The sequence below is a fragment of the Anoplophora glabripennis genome, unplaced genomic scaffold (genome assembly GCF_000390285.2).
Source record: "Anoplophora glabripennis isolate ALB-LARVAE unplaced genomic scaffold, Agla_2.0 scaffold2, whole genome shotgun sequence".
Lineage (NCBI taxonomy): Eukaryota > Metazoa > Arthropoda > Insecta > Coleoptera > Cerambycidae > Anoplophora > Anoplophora glabripennis.
Genome location: NW_019416325.1, coordinates 2,296,669 through 2,320,585, shown reverse-complemented (window position 1 = coordinate 2,320,585; position 23,917 = coordinate 2,296,669). Strand labels below are relative to the sequence as shown.

At 29.7% G+C, this 23,917-nt stretch overlaps 1 protein-coding gene across 1 annotated transcript; it reads right to left on the bottom strand.

The window, feature by feature from the left end:
* Positions 1–456: 456 nt before the first annotated feature.
* Positions 457–23,654, bottom strand: LOC108916892 (DE-cadherin). Its single transcript, XM_018723211.1, has 12 exons — positions 23,023–23,654; positions 8,832–8,983; positions 8,500–8,775; positions 8,250–8,441; positions 7,986–8,197; positions 7,622–7,931; positions 5,761–7,359; positions 5,432–5,629; positions 4,937–5,378; positions 3,850–3,995; positions 3,446–3,794; positions 457–3,388 (listed from the first exon to the last, which is right to left on the bottom strand). Exons 1-12 carry the CDS (start codon positions 23,102–23,104, stop codon positions 2,916–2,918), a joined length of 4,431 nt encoding a protein of 1,476 aa, XP_018578727.1. The 5' UTR covers positions 23,105–23,654; the 3' UTR covers positions 457–2,915.
* Between the last annotated feature and the right edge of the window lie 263 nt (positions 23,655–23,917).

Below are 23,917 nucleotides of genomic sequence, written 5' to 3'. Positions count from 1 at the left end.
CGTCTTATTTCACCGTTTTCATTATTTCTGAATTTCATCAAATAGGATTTGTTCGTCTCAAAGGCTTAATTGCTCAACATCTAGCACGCAACTTTAGACTTCTATGACCTGGTTTAAAATTATTGTATGACTATACTATATTTTTTGAGACCGAGATTGTTTGTATATTGTATAAAATATCGATAGGTTTTGCCTGATTTTTTTTTAATGCAAGGTGAAAATTGAAACCATTTTTTTTTTTTCATTACAAACTGATTTCTATGTTAAAAATATCTTGTTAATTATTTTCTAGTTAAAAAAGGCTGTAAAAAAAATTGATGAAGATACAAAATACAGGTGTTTATTAGTTATAATACAAGATATAAGTTACTGTTTTTGTATTGCCCTTAATTTAACTTAGTCCATGTACATTTTTGCATTGAACTTATAAATTTATTGTAGGTTGAAAAAACAGTATACGCATTATATATTTTATTGTAAAATAGAGGTTATACATTTTTATAAATGGCAGTGAGCAAATTTCTAACTCTATAGTACTAAGCTTGCTTAGTAAAGGCACATTTTAAAATAAACATTACTGCTACGGAAGTATCATACGAAAATAAAAACATAATTCACTTGAACATCAATATAGTAATACTTGTTTATTAAAATACAATTATAAAAGTGATTATTTACTGCACAACTCAAAAAATTTGAAAATCCAGTTGTAAAGTTTTCAGATTTTCAAATTCTTTAAAAACATGATATTTTATTTAACAATGGAATGAAGATTATAAACAATATATGAAAATTTAACTACAATTTCTCCAAATGAGATCAAAATATATAAAACAAAAAATTATCAATGGCTGCCAAAAATCACAAAAGTAATAAAGGAATGTTCATAATCTAACTTAAAAATATAAATGCTGTACTCTGTATAAAATTAAAATACTAATTGTTCTTAACATACACAATGATTTATATAAAAATAATTGGCATTTCAGTATAACCAATAAACTAATTGACTTATCTAAGATTGAAAGAAACTAAATATTGTTAAATGCATCATAAAATACTTTCAATGAGGATATAAAGCACACTAAATATTATTAATTAACTAAATTTATAGATAACTGAATTAGTAATTGCCAAAAAGGCAAAAAGTAAAAAATAAATATAGGTACTAGTCTCATTGACTGCACTTTATGATCTTTTAATTTTGTCTGTAAAGTTTGTGCCAAAACTATTTTGCATCCTGTGTTAACAGCTCTAATAGTTACTTATGACATATTTTATAAAAATTAAGACCTCTGAAATGCATTTTTTAAATTCAGTCACTTTGAGCACTAATATTGTCACAAAAATTAGTCACAAATGAATATTGCTCTGTTATTTTCATCGAACAGGATGAAATGAGCTGTTGATTATGAAATATTATAATTTGTCATGGTTCTACTTATGTTGAACTAGATATATGAAAGATCTTTAAAACACGTAAAATAAATTTAGTATCTATATACAGGAGTACTTCCCTTTATCCTATAACGCTTTAAGAAGCATTGAAAGCTATTTCTCGAATACATACATATTGGCAAGTAGCATGACAACCGGTAGTTCTTAAACCACATATATCATTAAATTAACTAGTAATGTGACTGTCGAATTGAATAACTTAATTTTCGTTGCACACTAGTTTTTTTTTAATTATAGTTTCCGCTAATGTTAATATCCACGCTTATGGGAAAGAAAAATTCTATTAGACCAAATGATTTTAGAAAATAATAAAGAAAAAGCCCAAATGCAATCCATAAACCAAAAACTAAATTTGTATATTCCACTCTTAATAAATATATTTTAATGTCCAATTTTTGACATGTCCGGTAAAATTATCCAACATAAGCATTAATACAAGTATTATTATATTTTATAATCGGATGAAAAAGGTTTCATGCAATATGATGTTGTAGATCTGATACAAACCGTTTCCTTTACTTATGTTAAACCTAATTTAATTTTGATTATACGTATTATTTTCACTGTATATGAAAAATATATTGATTACATACACCTAACCTATTTTATATTAAAAAAAAATTAACAAATAGTAGAAAATAAATTATAGAAAAACACCATGTCACAGAATAATAGCATAAAAGGTTATTAAGTCAAGACATTTCAAATATTTATATAATATTGTAGATGTCAATAATTTACATACACATTCTTTATAATACAAAAATTAGGTGATATATTTATATATGCCTTTTTTGACAAGGCTTATTCAAACACAGTATTAAGGCCATGTGAAACCTACTTGCACTTCCTTTTATAGCTCAAATATCACTGTTAAGGAATTCATACTTTTGTATGAAAATCAGGGTTACATTAAAAGCAAAAATATTTATTTTTCCTAAAAAAAAATGTACACTTCCAGAAAATTAGTTCAAAATATTTTGTAACTATTATACGTGGTTTTTATAGTCTTTTTTGAAAAAATTGCATTTCTAATTATTACGTAAAAACAAATTATAAATAACGTGATACCTACTCTACCTTACATATTAAAATCACAGTGAAATTGCCATCTAGACACCATCTTGGAAGTGTTCATTTTTTTTATTTCTGGTGCCCGAGGGCCTGGTTTTCATTCAAATGATCGAAACAGTGTTTATCACGAGCTTATTAGGTGGAAATATCGCTTTCACCTTAATAATAAATACTATATATAGAAAAACCTACACTCTACACCGTCTGTGGTCACAAAAATGCTAATAGCATTTGCTATGTCTCAGTCTACATTAAATTGAAATCAAAAATATATATTTACAAGACTTGTCAGTTCTATCCAAAAATATTATTTATCTTTGGTCAAACACAGTAATTGATTAAGTACAATAGAAAATAATTGTTTTCTATGAACATGCAACAATCTAGCACCAGGATTCCTCACCTCCATCATGAGAGTCTTCGTCACTGGGATCTTCCCCATACATATCGGCTAACTTACGGAATCTCGGACCGAAATTAGACAAATAATTAAACTTCAAATCTCCTTCATCAGTGCAGGATGCCAGGGAAGATAAAGAACCAGTGCTGTTTCCGTCACCTTCATATGCATAATGGCGAACATCGTCATATGGTAAATTGTCAGGATCTTTATCACACACATCTTTCTTTGTGTCTAAGAAACTACTTATGTCAGCTGGCACATCTGGATTTTCTCTCATAATTGGTTTTTCATCAATCATATTATTTGCTCGGAACACCGATAAGTCGTAATTAGCATCACATTCTCCACCACCTTCATCTTCATAATCTATTATGTTCTCACGAGTGTCATCTATATCTTTTTCATTTAAGTTATCTTGTTTACGTCTGTGAACAACTACGGCCAACAGCAATACTGAAACAAAAATATATGTGTAGTATAAAATTCAACTTGCTAAAATAAATTACTCACTTATTAAAATGGCAACACACACCAAAATTGCAACTAAGAAGTTTGAATCAATTCCAAAAGTAACAGCTTGCATTACCCCATAGTTACAACCCGGGTAAGACTTGTACTCATCGGAGGGTGCTCCAAGATTGTAATAAAATCCATTATATGTTAAATTTCTGATACAACCAGAAAATCCAAGGTGAGTAGGTGGAAGGTGATTCCAAATTTGTTTAGATTCTTCCTCAGTAAATCTGAACTTCGTCCCTCCTAACTGCAAAGGTCCGTTAACGTTTAATAATCCTTTCTCCTCCATTTGTTCCCAAGTAGTGCACTGGCTTTTACAATCGTCTATTTCAATTTGTACATCCTACGATTTTATTTTATTTAAAATATCTCAATTTTATTTAATTTAATTAACTTACATATGAGGTATATGTAATCCTGAGTTTATGAGTAGCACCATCATTTAATTTTTTAATATTCTTATTAGCATAGATTTCTTTAGTTCCATTACCAAAATTTAGTCTTAGTAAAGGAAATCCGTTCTTCAATTCCAAAGATATAAAATCTACAACAAAAAGATAAATAAATAAATTTTTTATATAATAATGGTTATAAAATATAGATATTATATCCGGCTCGACACTAATTTCAGGGGTAACAAAATCAAGAAAATATAAAATGAATATGTACTGCCAATACCTACATATTGTATATCAACAATTATTTATTGAAATGCAATAAGTTACATAATGTGCACAATTTTAAAATTTTTATTTTATAAATTATTTGCTATTTTGGATTGTTTTCCAATTTCAAAGAATCTTCTTTAAAATTCCATTTCAAGTTTTACACCATTCTGTTAGCAAATCATCAGAATTGTTAAGAGTGATGATTTTGTACATTATCGACTAAGTCCACATATTACATATATAGGTAAAATTAATGAAAATATTTTCATTAATTTTTCCTTAACTTGTTTCAATTGAGCATTGATTCCACCAAAATGTGTCTTAATTTCACTGTATTTATTGAAGATATAAGATTTTTGAATGAAGAAAATCAATTTTTACTTTTTTCGCCTATTCACCCTTCATTTCCACCCCCAAAATAGGGGATGATAACATTCACAATAATTTTCCCTAAATCTGCATCAAATAAGCTTTAATTTAAAAAAAAATGTAAAACAATTAGTTAATTCTTCTTCGAGATATTTGATTTTGACATAAAAAAATGCCGTTTGACCGATAGTGTGCCCCTAGTATAAAAATACTCGTAGATGTAGTTTATATATCGACTTCGAGAATATTACTGGTGATACTAAATGCAATGCATTATTGAATTATTATTATTATTATTAATTACTTTAACTGTAATATATAAACATGGTTTAGTTCATTTATTGAAAAAAAAACTAAAGGAAACTATCACATTTGGACATAAATAAACTGTAATTACGTGTATTATTAATTAATTCATCTACAACAATTTTATATTTATTTCACTTACCTTTCGAAAGTACTGCATGTCTCGTAGTCATTGGTCCAGCATAGAACACTAATCCTGTTTCAGTTTGAGGCATTATCGCTATTGTAATTTCAGTATTGTTCCATGCATCAAAAGTAGGATACATCGCCCAGCCATCACCAGCAAAACCAATAGCTAATAGTTCACAATGAGGTCCCTGAAATCCTTCTGGGCAGCTACACGTGCCATTCTCACCAGAAATTCCGCCGTTTAAGCAATTGGGCACCTCTCTTGGAATAATTTCACACACTGGTTCAACTACTGCACCGACTCCAACAAAAGATGTCCTATTTGTAAAAACAACAGCTGGTTCTTCTGATATAGTAAGGACATTTGTACAAGAACAAAACTCTGGACAGACTGTTTCGTTTATACATTCGCTTATACCAACCATCACAAACTCGACATCTAATTTATTTTCAAGCTAAAACAAATTTTATTTAATTACATCATCAGTTAGTTATGAATAATACCTACGTTATCTTGATGTTCTGTAACTTTGTTATTTAGCTTTTCTGGTGCATAATATGGCGATCCATGTGCTGAGAATCGAACATCAATCATATCATTTTTGTTGGGGGATCGTATTACAGTAAACACATCGACATTTTCAAGGGACGTATTTAAAATTTGAGAGACACGTTGCTGAAGAAGGTCTTTTTTGCTAAATCCATTCTAAAAAAAAATATTGTTAACCTATGACATAAAATACTGTCTCGTCTTAATGTACACTATCAGATTACATAATTTTAAAATTTAAAATGTTTCTACATTTTGTAGATATATTTAATAATTATTTAATTTACCTCTCCCATAGGTTCCCCAACAAATTCTTCTATAGTTGATCCTTGCATGCGAATGGATCCAGATTTTCTAACAGCTTCTTCAATAATTTCCTTAATAGTTATTGTGACAACAGCCTTAACTGTATGCGTCGGAATGTCTGGTTCATGACTTTCCGTCACTTCATAATTGACGACATAAGTTCCAGCCGAAGTAGTAGGCTTCATTAAAATCATTCCATTATTAGTTCTACTTAAAGAAAATTCGTCGAATAGATTTTGTTGAACAAAAACTTTATCGGGTAAATCCCAGTCATCGGGATCATCGACAAAAACTCTTCCGATTTCAATATCCCTATCTGGTCCATTGACATATTTATAAACAAATATGTTACTTTCTCCATCTTTGGCTGCATTATCATTTACATCTCCAATTATAACCCTTAAAGTACTTACCCCAGTTTGTCGAGGCGTACCACTGTCTGTTATGGAGATAGATATGTCATAATATTTTTTCTCCTCTCTATCAAAGGTTACACGGGCAAACAATTGATCACCGCTAATGGAAAATTTGTCTGTAATTTCACGAGTATTAGACTCGTCAAGTCTAAATGTAAATGGAGGACCATTTTCAGGACTATCAATATCATTAGCACTTAATGTTCCTATTAACCCCGGTGGTTGATTTTCATACCACACAATTTCGGTAACATTCAAATATGGAGCATTGTCATTAATATCATCAAGCACAATTTCAATTTCCGCAAAACTTCTTAAAGAATTAGTACCTCCGTCACTATCTAAAGCATAAATAAAAACTTGTCTGGTAGGGGTACCATATGGTGGGTCTCTATCAAGGGGTTTTATTAATTTAACACAACCTTCATTGGTCACTGTTAGAAAATCTCTTTGTTGCCTATCAACTTCAAAAACGATGTGTTGGTCAGCGCTTCGATTTTTAATATCTGGATCATAAGCAATCATAGTTTTAATACACCCCTCTATGAGTGTCTCTTCTTCAAATCTAACCTCTTTGGTATAATTTTCAAAAACTGGTCGTTCATCATTTTCATTTAGTATAGATATTATGACTCTGGCAGTATCCTCAAATTTGCCATCAAACGCCTTTACTTTCAACTCATATTGTTCAATCTGTTCAAAATCAAGCTGTCCGTGCACTCTAATTCTTCCCGTCGTATTTTCCATAGAAAAAGCATCATTTATGTTGCCTTCCACTATACTGTAAGTAATGAGAGATGCTGTGTCATTATCAGTGGCTGTTACTTCTCCAACAGTACTAGCTCTATCAGCACTTTCAGATATATCATTAAATTGATAAAGAGGCCGTGTAAACTGTGGTTTGTTATCATTCTGATCCTCAATACTAATTTGAAATGCTTGCATGACTATGTTGGGTTCACTTGAATTTTGTATTAACGCTGATGGAGAGTTATCGTAGGCTTTAACCATGACATGGTAGAGAGGAATACGCTCACGGTCAAAAACAACCTTAGATGTTATTATACCAGTTGTTTTATCTATTGAAAATATGTCTTTGTTATCCACAAGTTCATAGCTCACTTGATTATGTGCCGAAGTTCCATCTTTATCGATAGCTCTCACCTGAAATAAAAAATCTTTAGATATGATTTCTCTTTGATATAATGCAGTTCAATTTAGTTTTCCTCGTATAAATATAATATACAAATACAGAGTTTTTACTATTTTGCAACATCTATAAGTCAGAACTATTCTACTTTAAGAACTGATATTATTTAAGAAAAGAAACACATTAGGGACTAAACTTAAGCAAAATGCTCTATAAAATATCTATTTCAATATCAGTTTAAGTGGAAAGTGACAATTAATTTGTGAAATATAGTACCTGTATAGCTTGTGCTCCTGGGTTATCATTTTCAACAACACTGCCTCTAAGAAATTCTAGAAAATTGGGTATTTCATCATTTACATCTTCAATTTCAATATGTATATTAATTGAAGTGTCCATAAGATTTTTGTTCCTCATACGAACCGTTAACGTATATTCAGTTACCATTTCATAATCCAATGGTCGACCTAATTTAATATAAGCCACCTCATTTTCAGGAACTAACAAAAAGGTTTGATCTTTATTTGTTTGAGCAGTTTTACCCTTTACCAACTCAAACGCAATTTCTTTTTCGGGCATGCTTGATCTAACAAAAAATACGTTATTACAAAAAAATCTACAAATAATATTCATAACTTACTCTGCTTCAATTGTCACTAGTTTCTGAGAATAATTAATAAAACTCTCGGGTAGCTTTAACTGTGAGGGTTCTATGCTGACAATTTTTGGTGGTTGTTTATCAGAACCCACAACAATTATAGAGACTTCCGCTTTTGAAGACTTGGGGCCTTCGTTATTATCATTACCGTTATCACTTACAATAACTGTGTTAGTAAATTTCGTATCTTTTTTCTACAATAAATGAATAAGTTAAAAAATAATTAAAAACGTCTAATTAACTTACTCCTTTCCCCAACACTTCGTTAAGATAAACCAGTCCTGTACCACTATCGATTCTAAAGTATTTCAAAAATATTTCATTTCTTTCAAAATTATATGTCAACTCTGAATTTTTTCCATCATCCAGGTCGTAAGCAAATACTCTCATAACTTCACTGTTTGGTTTTGTGTCTTCATTTACGTTTGCTTTATAGTCCTGAAATGTATATCATTAAATTAACAAAGTTACAATTGTCAAAGGGACTGGTTCTTACAAATGAATCGAAGCTTGGTGCGTTGTCGTTGATATCTGTCACAGTAACTTTAAAAGAACAAATGTCAGCAAGTGGAGGCCTACCATTATCAGTTGCTTGTACCGTTACATAGAGTTCTTTTTGACGGGTAGGCTCATCACGATCGAATGACATCGATGTAAAAATTTCACCTGTGATATTATTTATTTGAAAATAGGCCCGTTCGCCTTCCCGTTTTATAATTTTATAAGTGACCATGCCTCCGGCATCTTTTGGATCATTATCTTCTGCATGAACCTGCAAAATTTTATTATTAAATCAGGAAAAGGATTTTTTTATTCACATGATCTTACCGCTATAACAGGTGTCCCACTTGGCTGTTCCTCTTTAACGGAAGGTGTGTAAAATTTGCAATCAACAAATATCGGCTTCCTATTGAATCCTGTAGTTATCTTTGCAATTTTATCTTTTGTAGAAGTAGAATCTACTGAATTATCACTTACACCTAATAAAAACAAAAAAATTAAATTTATAAAATATGTTTAATCTATAACTCTACTTATGCTTAGTTAGATTTACAAAAGCCTAACTGGTTTTCATCAATATATTTCATAATATACTTTCTTTTACAATCTTTTACAAAACATATAGACATTCAAGAATATGGGGTTCATGATAAGGAATTCCAAAGGCTTTATCAGTATTTCTACACTACGATTGCTCTACACTACCTTTATTCGTTCTAAATTTTAAATTCTAAATTAGAATATGCATCAATACTCTGGAACCTAATTTATGCTAAACAAATTGCAACTTTGGAAAGAGTACAGCGTAGGTTTATGAAATCAGCTGTGTATTTACTGGATGGTACATATCCCCCTCAGGGTTTTTCGCATGATCCATTACTTGAGCCTTTCAATATTCATGTCCTTGCTAAAAGAAGATCTGTTTTTGAAGTAATGTTTTTGTATAAAGTTCTACATAACATTTTGAACTGTCCAGGCGTTTTAAGTAATATTAATATCGAAGTACCACGACTATCAGCTAGAAGTAATAATGTTTTTAGTCTACCCGCAGCACGTAGTAACATCCTAGTAGCATCAGTCATCACCATTGTATTAAATTGTTTCCAAGTACAGTGAGATAGAAAATAATGTCGATCTTTTTTGTTGTTTGGCTAATGATATAAAAGATGCTTTACTTATGTAGTCATATCGGTCTTTTACAGCTTGTTGCCTTTTTATTTTGTTCTTTATATTTGTGTTATTTTTTGTACTATTTTTTTTCCTCTATTTTTTCATAGTTAATTTTTCTCTTTTATTTTTTTTTATATTTTATTACTAGACTTAACATATCCTGTTATTGAGCATCGCCTGTTGGATGTGTATTTTAAATAAATAAATAAATAAATAAAATAAATAAAAAATATACCTTGTACAAATATATATTTCGTTTTAAATCATTCATTTACCCATTTATGTAACAGCAATCGTATAAGTACCGAAATTCATTGAACAAATATACATAGAAATTGTTACTAGATGTCGTCAATCATACTTGTCTTGAATAAATATCGAAATCAGAAACTAAGACTTATATGGGATCTATTCACGTAACATTTTTCCTCCTTATCATGACTGCATCTTAATTATCCAGTCTGACTTCCGGTATTGAAATACACGTATGTGCATGAAATAAATATATATCCCATTCTTGCAAATTTCTCAAATATAATACATTTAAAACAATTGATTGAAAGCAGCGTATCAATAACCTCAGACGTCAGACTATCAAAGCAATTAACTATTTATTAGCATTCCAATGCATAAACAAATGTTATTTATAAAACAGCGAGGAATAATCGTATATTGAATGAAAAAATACAGTGGACTTTAATGTTCTGGTACAATATACGTTTCACGGCGTTTACGAAATAGGTATTTAATGAGGACAGTAGTAAAAAAACTCTCTGAACTTATTTACAGTACAAGTAAATTAAATATAAACACTACAAAAATGGTTTCATTAACGAAAGCATGGGTCCCAGTAATTTAAAATGACAAACGGAATATTTGTAATAGGTTTAACCAATTTCTTCATTTTTCAATACATGCTCAAATAAAGCCAACATAGAAGTACAGCATATACATACGTATTTCAGTTATTAATTGCATTGTTCATCTCTATGTAAAACATTGTTGTGCAGTAGCAGTATTGATCACGATCCTTTGTTTCGTATTTCTGTTAACATGCTTTATCAAATTTGTAAGTTAATTAAAAATCTTGAAAATTCTTATAAAAAATAATTATGTATTTAACAAAATTTAAGATAAATAATGTATTGTAAATAAAAACTATCAGTTATTTGGTATATCTGATAAAAAATAAATTAAACTTATTAATGGTGCATCATCTTTTGTTAAAGAATATTAACCTATTTCAATGTGTCTTATCAGGACCTTCCCATGATGTATTTGAGCAGACTTTTTTAAAAAACGCCAACAAATGCACTGTATCCGCTGTCTTCTTGGAATGGTCGACATGCGAGCTGAATCATTAAAACACATAGCTATTTCCGTACGTAGCATATTTTACATTTATGAGTGAATCATTAAACCCGTTTTATACAGGTCGCCCATTTTCGAAGGCTGTTATAGTAACTAACAATGTCCGTAACCCTAATAATAAATAATGTACTCCTTACCGCTAATTATTAATAAGCAGAAAACGTAAGTGAAAAATTATATGGAAATAAACATTTTTGTAATAGACTTAAGAGCCGGATAGGAAAATTTTTCTAATCATTTTAGGCATCTTAAGAGTCTATGACTTAAATACTACAACCTAAAAGAATACATTTGAGACAGATATTAGAAATATAAGACATAAAAACCTTATGCCGTACAAAAATAACAGTTCTGGAAAGAATAAAAAATTTTAATTTTCCAAATATTTTCACTAAAGTAAAGATTATAGAAAACTGTACGGCGCGGCGTGCCTGATTTTAAATAAAGATATTTATTTGAAAGATATATTTTGCTATGCCGTACGAATGCACTGGCTGTAAGGGCTTTTAACCCTTGCTCAACCCTTACCTTTTACGTAGAATAAGGAAAATTATTACAGGCACACTAAAATTAAAAAAAATTAGAAAGCGCTATGTAAAACTATACCTCAAGACATTATGCCGTACATTTTTTATGGCACAGTAAGGAAATGAATTTTCCGCTCAAGGGGTGGATATTTTAGTGAAAAGTTCCTGTACGACATTTGTGCCCTTTTCGAATTCATTAAAAATTAAGTATTAAAAAAATATTAACGTATAAATATCGTGGCACTAAAGGGGAAAAAACTCAAAGTTCGAAAAAAACGTTTGCATAAATGCAATTTTTTTTCCATGCAAAATTTTTAGGATGTGTACGCACATCTCCAATTCAATTTGTTTGTTTTGACAAAATTTATTTTTTATTTTTCAATTATGACGTATATATATTTTGTATCCAATACAACAAATAAAATAAAATTGTTTGATGTAAAATAATATAAAATTGTAAAATCAATAATAATTTTTATGATAATTTTGTTTGAAAAATAACACAGGCCGACAAAATTTAAAAAAAAAATTCCAGAGATCAGACACTACGCTTCCGAAGGCATTTGGCGCGCTGAATCCGAATCTGGCCTCAGAATTGATCCATCACCCTAGGTTTCCGAGATATTCTAACCTAAAAGTGCAAAAAACACGTACTTTTGCTATATTCAAGGTTATGTAACTTGGCGAAAAAAATTTTTTTCTCAAAACTGAAAACATCATTGGAAACGACTATCTTTCCCCTTCAAAACGCATTTTTTTATTTGGAAAAAGCTCTATTTTTCGCGGAGATATCGTCAATTTAAGATGACCAGTATGGCTATATTATTACATCATGGCTAACCCCATAACACTGAGCGCTGCTAGCCCTAATTGTTAGGAACGTTAACCCCAAGCCCTATAACCCCACAACACTAAGCGGAGCGAGCCCTCATCGTCAGGAAGGTTAACTTCAAGCCCTATAACCCAATAACACTAAGCGCTGCGAGCCCTAATCGTCAGGAAGGTTAACCCCAAGCCCTATATGTCTGGAAGGTTAATCCCAAGCCCTATAACCCCACAACACTAAGCGCTGTGAGCCCTAATCGTCAGGAAGGTTAACTTCAAGCCCTATTACCCAATAACACTAAGCGCTGCGAGCCCTCTAAGGCTCGTAGCGCTTAGTGATATTGTGTTATAGCCATGGTTTAATAAGGAAGCTATACTGATCATCTTTAATCGACGATATCTCCGCGAAAAATAAAGCTTTTTACAAATAAAAAAATGCGTTTTGAAGGGGAAAGATAGTAGTTTCCAATGATATTTTCAGTTTTGAGAAAAAAAATTTTTTCGCCAAGTTACATAACCTTGAAAATAGCAAAAATACGTGTTTTTTGCACTTTTAGGTTAGAATATCTCGGAAACCTAGGGTGATGGATCAATTCTGAGGCCAGATTCGGATTCAGCGCGCCAAATGCCTTCGGAAACGCAGTGTCTGATCTCTGGAATTTTTTCCTTGTTGGCCTGTGTAATTAATCAAACATGAAAATGATGCATTCTGTAAAGGTTCTAAATTAATACTTAAAATTGAATTTGAATTGAAATTGAATTTTTTGGTAATTATAAATTTTTTGCATTGATTCTTCTGATAAATTCTAAAACATATATTGATTAACATAATTTAGTTTTACATTTTTATTGGTACTTTATTGGTACTTGGAATTTACAAAACACTATCTCTTTTCATTTTATTGTTTAAACAATTTATGCATATATGTATATTATTTGTATATTCCATATTTAACTCCCTTCATATCTGCAATGAATGCCGTATAATTATTGAGTATAGTAAAATTGAGATTTTAAATTATTTAAATATTTTTTATAGCATTCGATGAATGTTACATCAAAAGTGTACGGCGATATAATTTTTTATTATCATTTGATGGTGTTAATGTATGGGGTAAATGCCGTACAGGAATATATAATTTCATAATGTAGTGAATACGCCTTAGAAAATCCTACTAATTATGGAAAACCCTGAAATTAAAATTTGTTAATATTAACCCTTCAATAATTTAAAACCGTAAAAAAGTAGTAAAAAAAATTGAAAATATATAGTACTATAGTAACTGTCAAATGGATTTTCCAAATTGCAAAAATGATAAACAATTTTTTTTATTCACAGCCAATTGATTTTTTCTGGTGCCAATAATTTTATATGGCACTTTTGTATAAAGACTATACAGTGGAATAACTTGCCTCCGTTTATGCCGTTCAGGAAATAATGATTTTTACCCAAAGAAAAATGGCGTTAACTTCTGAGCACCCATAATTATGTAATAATTTTTTTTTAGCCAAATATTTTGTACGGCACTTATATTTTTTATTATTTTAGAGCATAAATAAAACTCTGAAATCGGTGCCGTACATTTCTCAATAATTTTTTGGAATACCTACCTAGGGTTTGAAATGAGAAAATTTGAGTAAGGGTAAAAGCTCTTAGAGCCAGTGCATTCGTACCGCATAGTAAAATATAACTTTCAAATAAATATCTTTATTTAAAATCAGGCACGCCGTACAGTTTTCTATAATTTTTACATTAGTGAAAATATTTGGAAAATGAAAATTATTTATCTTCCAGAACCGTTATTTTTGTACGGTATAACGTTTTTATGTCTTATTTTTCTAATATCTGTCTGGGGTCGAAATGCTGTCAATTTCTATCTAATTAATTTACTCGGCCTAAAATTGGTTTGATTTTCCGCTGACCACGGAGTGGCTCCATGTGCCACGGAGAATTGACGGCATAATGCTCAAATGTTTTCTTTTAGGTTGTAGTATTTAAGTCATAGACTCTTACGGTGCCTAAAATGTTTAGAAAAATGTTCCTATCCGGCTCTTAGTCTATATGCATTACCTTACTACATTATTATCAGTTTGGCAGAATGTTGATTATAATAGCTATATAGAATAGAATAGCTAAATTTTCAGCATCTGAATATTAGAGGTACAAGAGTGAAACATAATTTAGCAACATCAGCTATTTGGATTCTATTATAAAATGTAATCTTATCTAAAGTACCTATAAGTAAAATCAATAACACTAACCTTGATATTATGTACAGAGTTGAGACTGGTACCATTAGCAAGAATCTAAGATTGACATTACCCAATCAACATTAAATGGGGCAAGTTTCAGAAAATATATTTGTTGCTTTGGTTTTAAAGCTCGTTTTAAAGTATCAAACTAAATAGAGAAAACTATCATAATTAATACTAAAGCGTTCCCAATAACATCTACTACGTATAAATATTTAACTTAGTGCTTCGATTTACGTCTACATTAAAATGTCATAAAACATTAAATTACATAAAACTATTTTCCTCAAATAACTGCCTAAGAATTAAGTAAATAGGTATGTCACTAAAATAGCCCGAAATGTTCAGCTGACTTGGTTCACATGGTATTTTTCAATCATAGTAGCTGTTAAGGAAGTATTACTATAATAAATTCTTCCTTTTGACATGATAATTCGATAAAATAATGGTTGTCTAGTATTTAATGAATATCAGAAATGATTAGTACACATAAACTTAAACTGATCAGACAGATCAAACCTTAGTTAATGTTAATTACAAGTGATGTCTCCCGCCTTTACATTTACATTTAATGTTATTTTTATTTGTAAAGAAAACAATACTTTAAATGTTTACTCATAGACATACATAATACATGTTACTTTGTCGATTGCTACGTCACATAAAGGTTTAAACGTCTGTGAATATTTATACTGTACCAAAGGTCTATTTCTCCTTTCTTAATTATAACGTGCGACATAGTTGCTAACGTCCAATTATAATATAATTGTTAACTTCCAGTTACAATATACACGCATAACAGCTACGGTATAATATACACAACTTGAATCTACATATACAGTCACTAAAATCGAAAATTATTTTCAGCATTCTTCAAAAATCTTAAAAGATTCAATATCTTTTCTAGAAATTAATTCATACTAAATTAGGTAATATTGTTTCAATTTAACTATATCTAATAGTTTTCGAGGTAACAATGTCCTCACATCATTCATAAATAATATTAAACGCCCTGTATAGCAACCAAAGTTATAGAATGTGACTTATATCAAATTAAAGCTCTATTCATGATCTAATCAATTGCATTATACACTTTTATACGCTGCGTTAAATAAAGAGTCTACCAGGAAAAATACATTTTCAACAGTCGCCATTTCCTTAAGCTCACTTTTTTAATAGAACAATTAAAAGACCTTGAAAAAATCTATGTATTGATACCTCCATTGTTTGGCTTAGGGAGTTTTAAATGGAGGACTTGTATATAAAAATGTATTAACATTATATTAAAAGTATTATTCGATTATAAACTGAAAATATTAGATATGAAAAGCATATTATTCTACTTTCAGTTTAAAAAAGCCCTACCCTTAACAATAATTAACTTATTTTCAGATAAGAAAAGAACAAATAAAAGAAAATTCCGAGGAAAATTCGTTAGATTTCATTTTCAACTTATTGTTAGCCAATATACACATTTCTTATCTACTCTCTGTGTTATAATTAAATGTGATAAAATAATAATTTATTTGACGTTTCAAGATAACAGGCGGTTTATTACAAAATTTCCCAGAACTGTAAGTTCAATTGGAAATATTTATTTAACTATTTTAACTGAACATTATCCACACCTATTGTTACTAGATTAACTGAATAAAAATGTGCGAAAAGTTACAACAGAGAGGCAGTCATAATTAACAATGGTATTTGCGTAAAGCACATTTAATTAGTAGAGCTATTAAGAACAATATCATTCATGATTAATTACAAATCTAATTAAAGAGTTCAATGCAATTTAAATAAATAATAATAACAGTATCTTCTTCTACAATCTGAACCAATAAAATTATTGATCCACACAAAGGAATGTCTAGCACTCATAAGTACAAATATTATTGACCTGACACAATCCAATATAAAATAAATATATGTATATTTTCATCCCTAACTGCAGACGCTGTGAGCAAGCTTTCTATTTGCATAAAAAGGAATACCTACATGAAATCTAACTTTGGAATATTTTTTTCTATTTTGGGAAATTCAATACATTTTTATTTATTTACAGCGTTTTAAAAATAGTTTCACAAGAAGCTTTTTATTTTATCAAATACAACAAATTACTTAACATTTTCATAAATGTAATAGATAATAATAGTAGTCAATGAACTTTTTAATACTGATTACAAATTTTACTTAAACAATTTATATTTCGTGTTTAAATTTAATCATAATGGAACATTCTGTTTCAAGAATAATGTTTCTTAAAGTATATTAAGGTTCAGTAGTTTTATTACCTAAAATCTGGGACAGCAACTAGAGGAAAATTTGAAATAACGCGCATTGTTGCATTATTTTATTAAACCCCTTAAAGAAATAACAAACGAACTACTAATTATATAGCCACGCACAATTTGGATACAATGTTCGATGACGATATAAATAAACAATTAACTGGATACTTACTAACAACATGTACCAGAAAAATCGTGTACGTAAGCATAAATATTGCAATTTGTTAACCTTTTAAAACATGTAACCTATTTGCTTGTATGGATTTTCCGCTATTAACATTACCGTACGTATTTAATGGAAACTAGATAAATAATTGAATTTTTATCAATACAAATCCATAAAATTTATGGTGTCAGTTAGTGACCTGCTATCACCCACTATTTACAGGAATGTGTAATGTATGTAAATCTGTCGCCTTTTCAAAGATAAACAATACGCTATTTAGATAAATATTAACTTCAATACACATATTCTAAATTTAAAATCCGATAGGAATGATAAGATCCAGAAGAAAAAGTTTTTTTTAAATAAAACTAGATATACATTAGACCATGCCTAATCCTCCAAATGTACAGGTTCAAAGAATTGAAATTAATTCTTTGGAATTCATAGGACAAGAATATTTTGTAGATCATTTTTATACAATATATATTACCTTTATGACAGTTTGACAGCTGATATTAAATCATTGCCCAATTCTCCCATACTCTAAACATAATATGTTCCTTATTCTCTCATGCGGCTGAATACTTAATATTATTAGTTAATTGAATTTGTTTAATTTTTTTTTGTTGTTTCTCTATAGAATTGGTTTTGTTCTTAGTTAATACTGGAATATGTAAGGCTGAAGCTTGTTCAGCAGGTAACTCTTCTTACCATGTTGTTGTTCATACTATTTTGCAGATTGTGGTGAATTAATATGTATAAATCTAACTTTCTCATTGTTAAACTGTTTTTCTGCAAATAAATTTTTTATTATTATTATTATTATTATTATTATTATTATTATTATTATTATTATTATTATTATTTATTAGATAAATGTTACTTTATACGTGTATTACGTTTTCCGTAACGGAAAATAATAGGCTCCGAATGATGCAGTCAGTTGTCAAGTATTTATCAAACGTAAACTAATGTCATATCATGTAGATCAAGGGTCGGCAACTGGCGGACCGCGGAAGGTAAAATACTGGACCGCCAAAAATTTTTTGAAAGTATAAATTACTCAAATAAATTATTTTAAAAATGTTTTTTTACGTTTGAGTGACAACCTTATCATTTTTTCTAGTATTATACAATTGTGTGAGTGTTTTGAGTTCTTAATGGTTAGTAAGCAGATTAAATTTGATTTCAAATGAAAATTTGAAAGAAATATAAATTTTTTTCTGGACCTCGTTAAAAATTTTTAAAAGTATCCGGACCCCACCTAAAATTACTTGCCGACCCCTGATGTAGATGGTGCAAATCGATACATTCGAAAGCATCTCTTCACTTGCCAAATAATCTCCAAAGCCATGTAAACGGAACAGTTGCAAAATGTACGCAGCATCTGCTGTAACGACTACATCAGTAATATACATTTTCACTCTCTTCACATTTGTAAAAAAACCATGTATATTTGAAGAATCTTTGACGAGGACCGCATCACTTTAAGCAGGCTTAAAGTGAATATACGTATTGTAAATATCCCTTAAGCTTTAAGCTCGATATTACGACAGCATATTATCGAGTAGTTTATATCGGTTGTGAAGACAGTTACACCTTCAACATGTGATTGATAACACGATCAGAATATTTAAATAATTTAAAAACTATACGGACGACTTGCATAAAAATGTATGTACAGTGTGGCATGAAAGAAGGAATAAAAATTCCGAGAAAAATTCCGGGAAAAATTCCATGCATTGTGAATACTGAATATACTATCTAAAATAATTTGTTACGAAAAATGCTTCAGTCCCAGGCACATCTTTATGATTTATTGATTGGAAAGATACTGATTACCTATATAGGTACTTAACATAAATATAAACAAACAATCAACTAAATACATGTTTTTTTATAAAAATATGTATGGTAATTTTGTTACATTAAACAGGTCGATTTTAAACGAAAAGCTATTCTTGCAAAATCATCATAAAATTAAAAGATTTTGAATAAAGGGCGTGAAAATCTTTTAGTACACATAAAATTACACAAAATTTTAGTTAATTCATACAGACCTAATAAGCGATGGACTTATTTAGTGGTCATTAGTTGTTAGTAACTCACAAATAAGTAACTATCAGTACCATTATAAAAAATATCAATTTTTTTGAAAAGAAAGTTTATTTTTTCTAGAGTAGATTGAAAAAAAAACTTGAAATTCATTCATTTTTCTGCTTATGATTTTTTAAATTTCTCATATCATCGCTTAACTTCTAGCCTCCCTAACTCTGTTAATTTTAATAGTATAAGAATAGTCAATAAATCATTTTTATGTAAAATTTTATGCTATGCAACTTTTATAACTTTTTTTTCTTACTCTTACCCCTTTTTAATTATCTTGAAAAATCTGTTTTATTTATTTTTTTTAATTACTGTCATTGTTATTATACAGGGTGTCTCATAATTAGTGTCCAATAATTTACCACTAAATGGGCCCACAGAAGATTTTTTTTTTTTTAATATTTCCGAAATGGGTTGAAGAAAAATTATGAATTTTGACACCATGAACCCTCATTAAGTCGAAATAGATCATGAAATTTTTCAAAAAATTTAATCAGTGGCGTCTCTATTGGGGGGGTGTCGTCGGCTGAAATTTGCCCCAATTTTCTTGCTTGCCGAAATTTTCAAATTCAGATGCCAACATATAATAGACCCTCATTTCCTCAACAAAAAAGGTACTCTATTTCTTTCTATAAAATGCTCCATTTCCAAGAAAAATTAATTAATGAATGGGTTTAAAAAAGCACACTTTGGAAAGTGTTATAACATATTTAAACCGATTTTTCTCGAAAACGGATTACTTTTTCGTATAAAACAACATTACCATTTTTAATAGAAAACTCGGATCTATCAAATTTTACTGTTTAAATTTGAAAATAGCAACATATAAAAAATTTGGGGCAAATTTTACTCGAGTACTGAGGCAACATTTCTAGCGTGACCTTACCGTCGACATGGCCATAGCCCTAAAACCAGGAATTAATTCATACTATGACTATGCTTCTCAGTTGAAGTCTGTATAACATAAACGATTCTTAGAAAAACGGTGTAATTACGATAAAGCTCCATTTCTTTGAAACATGCCTTCTTTCTAATAGGTACCTTTATCACAAATAGGTGAACCATATTTATAAATTTTGATGTTCTATGACACAATCGGATGACTCATACAATGTAATTCTACGTGTCGATTACAGTACTTAGTTCGAAATATTTATTATCATCTACTGTTTCCTATCTCAAATTACACAAACAATCTATATTTATTCACCATTTATTGATTTTCGTTGCTTCTATGATACAGAAGTTTCATTAAATCATACATAAAAATATCTTTCAAGTGAGGAACGCCCCTATAATTACGGAATTCAACAAATCACTAAATCACTAAATCAGATCTCATAGGGGTATAAACAAACATAATACATATATGAATATATTAGCTACCCAGCCAACAGGAAATTGTAATGTCTTAAATGACGTTTTTTAAGTTTGTCTTTAAGATTAATTCTGTACAAAAAATCGCTTTCCACTTGAAACAATAACATCTTAAAGAAATAGATAATTGTCATATGAGCGATGTGTAAAAACCAAAGTGTGTTAAGATAAATATCCACCTAAATCACATTTCCAAGATTATTAAATATGTACAAATATAGGTATATAAGAGGAAGAAACCGCTGTAATTTAGTGTACAAGCTTGATTGATATTTGAGTATTAAAACAATTATTTCAGTCACATGTAAGAGGACGCATGCACTATAACCTCAACGTCGGAAACAGTTGGGAAACTTTTGTGGGAATACTTTGTAGAACCTAGCTATGACTAGAAATTCTTAGAAATATCTTAGTTGTCAAACCAATTCTTACGAAAGTCAAAGTAAACTTAGGCCGGTTTTTTGGCCTGCTGATAAATTTATTTGTCAGTTAAATCTATATCTGTCTCATAAAGAACATATGCATAAGAAACTCACTTAATTGACAAATAAACATTCACTGACAGTTGAAAAAAAACAGCCCTTATTTTAATACTCTTATTATAGGTATGTAAGTTATATTTATATCATGAAACTAAAAAAAAATACGAAAAATTTAAAAATGAATAATTAGTATAAACAATCTATAACCTCATCCACAACATAGCAGTAAGTAGTAAGTAGGGGTTAACGTTTCAATGAGTGGGAAAATCTGAAAAACTTCAGTACATACTTGTAATTTCTAAAGCAAAACGATTACACGAAATTGTTTACATGAATGAGAGCACGAACATTAATAAAAAATGTTAATATGGTACTGGGTATCGCAGATATTGCATATTCATGAACACAAAAATGAATCAACTACCAAGAATAATTCGTTAATAATAAACAGGTTTTTCCAATAACTTTCATTTTTAGCACATTCATATTTATCAATCACAAAGGGTTCACTGATAAGAGCTTATTTACTTAATGATAAACTAGGAAACATGGCATGTACACCTTAAACAGCAAACATTTCGTTAAACATTAATTCAAGCAGGTTTTCAATCCATCATTAAAAATAGGAAAATATATTCCCATTTCAATATAAAAATTCCATTCATTTAACTACTTTTATGATTCTGCTTCCTCTTTTGTTTTCATTTATTAAGTTTCGGCTCTCTTCTAAACTTTATTTCAGGTTGCGCCTATAAGGTATTAAAAAAAAAAAATGCGTTTGCTTAAAAATTAATCACTATCTAAGCTAAGTAATTTTTTGTTGCATAAAGGTGGACGAAGTAATCAAAGTATATCTTTGAAGGGATGTTCCTACAATGTAATCCTCAATGTAATCAATAATCATGGATTTGCGTCCTAACATTTTTTTATACGCATAAACCAGGATTTCTAATTTCTACAGACAATGGTGTGCTTACAGCACAACTATTTTAATTAACAAACAATTAGGTTCTTGAGACCTAAATAGCAACTCCTTTGATAATTCATCCTTTGTTTTCATCCTCACATTTTAGTCTATTAATTAAGGATATATGAATGCATCAAAAAATTAAAAGGACAATTACCCAAACAAATGATCATAAATTTATTTGAAAAACATACGAATTTTATATGCACTATTTAATTAGAAATTTAAGAAATATTTTTTTTAAGGAACCGTTGATAGGAAATCATTTTTCATTTCTTTTGAAATCTACCTAACTGATAAAGTTGATTTTCATGTTTCCAAACATTCTGAATAAGTAATACGTATAACCTCAGGTTAAACCTAACATTAGCACTGGAGGGTATAAAAACGGGAATAGAATGTGCTATATAAAGTGGGTTTTTATATTAATCTCAGGACGAAATGACACCCTCAACTAAATTACATAGGGAATGTACAAAATTATATGCCTGGGATGATTCATCTAATTAGAAGTAAATTACATCGGTAATAACAATACAGCCATTGTAATGCAAGTAAAACCTTTATCAAATTGTATCAGTTACTTTCATATAGGACATGCCTACAACAATGTACTGAAACACGTCTTGTAGTTTAAAAAATAGCAAAAGTCCTTGGAATTTAATGGTAATAATTTCTGTATTAAATTGGGCGTTAGTTAGCTAGTTTATTAAAGAAAATACATACTGTCTCATTTAACAGGGATGAGTAAGCTAGTTTCGCAAATATCATTCCAGGAACGTGAGTAATCAACATTACTTAAACAGAAAAGAAACTTATTTCCTTCTTGCTAAAACTGCTTTGTGACAAAAATCATTACAGGTACGCAACAAGTGGAAGCAACAGATTAGAAACAATAGGGCACAACACCATAACACGTGATAGGTACAGATACTAGGCATAAGTAGAGTAACTGTATTTTACCTGTAGAATTAGTAGCCACTTACCTCTATTATACATAGGAGTAACTTGAGTCTGTATTAATGTAAAACACATACATAAATATAAGATATAGCTCCAACGTTCCATTTTACTTATCACTTTTATATTACACCGCCCAATTTACAAAAAAATAACGTTTGAAATGCAGGCTGCAGCAACATTACAATAAATGTTTTCGTTGTATCAATGTTTACATCTTTAACCTGGATTTTAAAGATATTGTCGTTTTCGTTGATACACGTGGCTGTGCAAATTTAACATATCACAGTTGATTTTGATTCAGTTAGTATTTACGTACAAGACACTTTAATTTACATTAAATATAACTTAAACTACACCTAACAAACACCGAAGGCACAAAGAACTCACGCCATACGCACAGTCCGAGAGTATAATGACTCACAATTTTCCTCGATGATGCTTAGTACAGTTGCCAACTTTATTTTCAACCAATTGAACTTTTCGTAAATCTTTCAAACAATAATTATGCTGCCTTTACACAAAATACTAGTGTATTTTATTGAATAAAATAGTTAAAACTGCCCAATAACAGTTTATTTTCCAATAAAATATCCCGTCCACAGTTTAAACTATTTCAGACCGTTAAAAATCGCCTAACCAACACGGCAAAGGAGTGGCACTGCGCAACGTACAGGTAACTGTTTAGAGTGGCGGCAATACAAATTTATGAATCAATGAATGACTCATTTCATAAAATCTCAGAAATGACGAACTGATTTTGTTCTTCCTCCTTCTTCCATTATAATACCTTTACATTTAATATAACTTCAAACTTCGTCAGTAGGTTTTGATTCACGGTACCTGTAGCATAACAATATATATTTTACGTAGATACGACGATTGCCTACTTCGATATAAATTAATAAAACTTTTCAAGTC

Bases quoted from the DNA above. Each gene is read 5' to 3' on its own strand.
- LOC108916892 (XM_018723211.1), bottom strand. From the start codon at position 23,104: ATGGAACGTTGGAGCTATATCTTATATTTATGTATGTGTTTTACATTA. The intron at 8,984-23,022 runs GTAAGTGGCTAC...TGTTTTTATTAG, and splicing joins TACTCCTATGTATAATAGAG to GTGTAAGTGATAATTCAGTA. The intron at 7,932-7,985 runs GTAAGTTATGAA...ATTTTTTGTTAG, and splicing joins CTAGTGACAATTGAAGCAGA to ATCAAGCATGCCCGAAAAAG.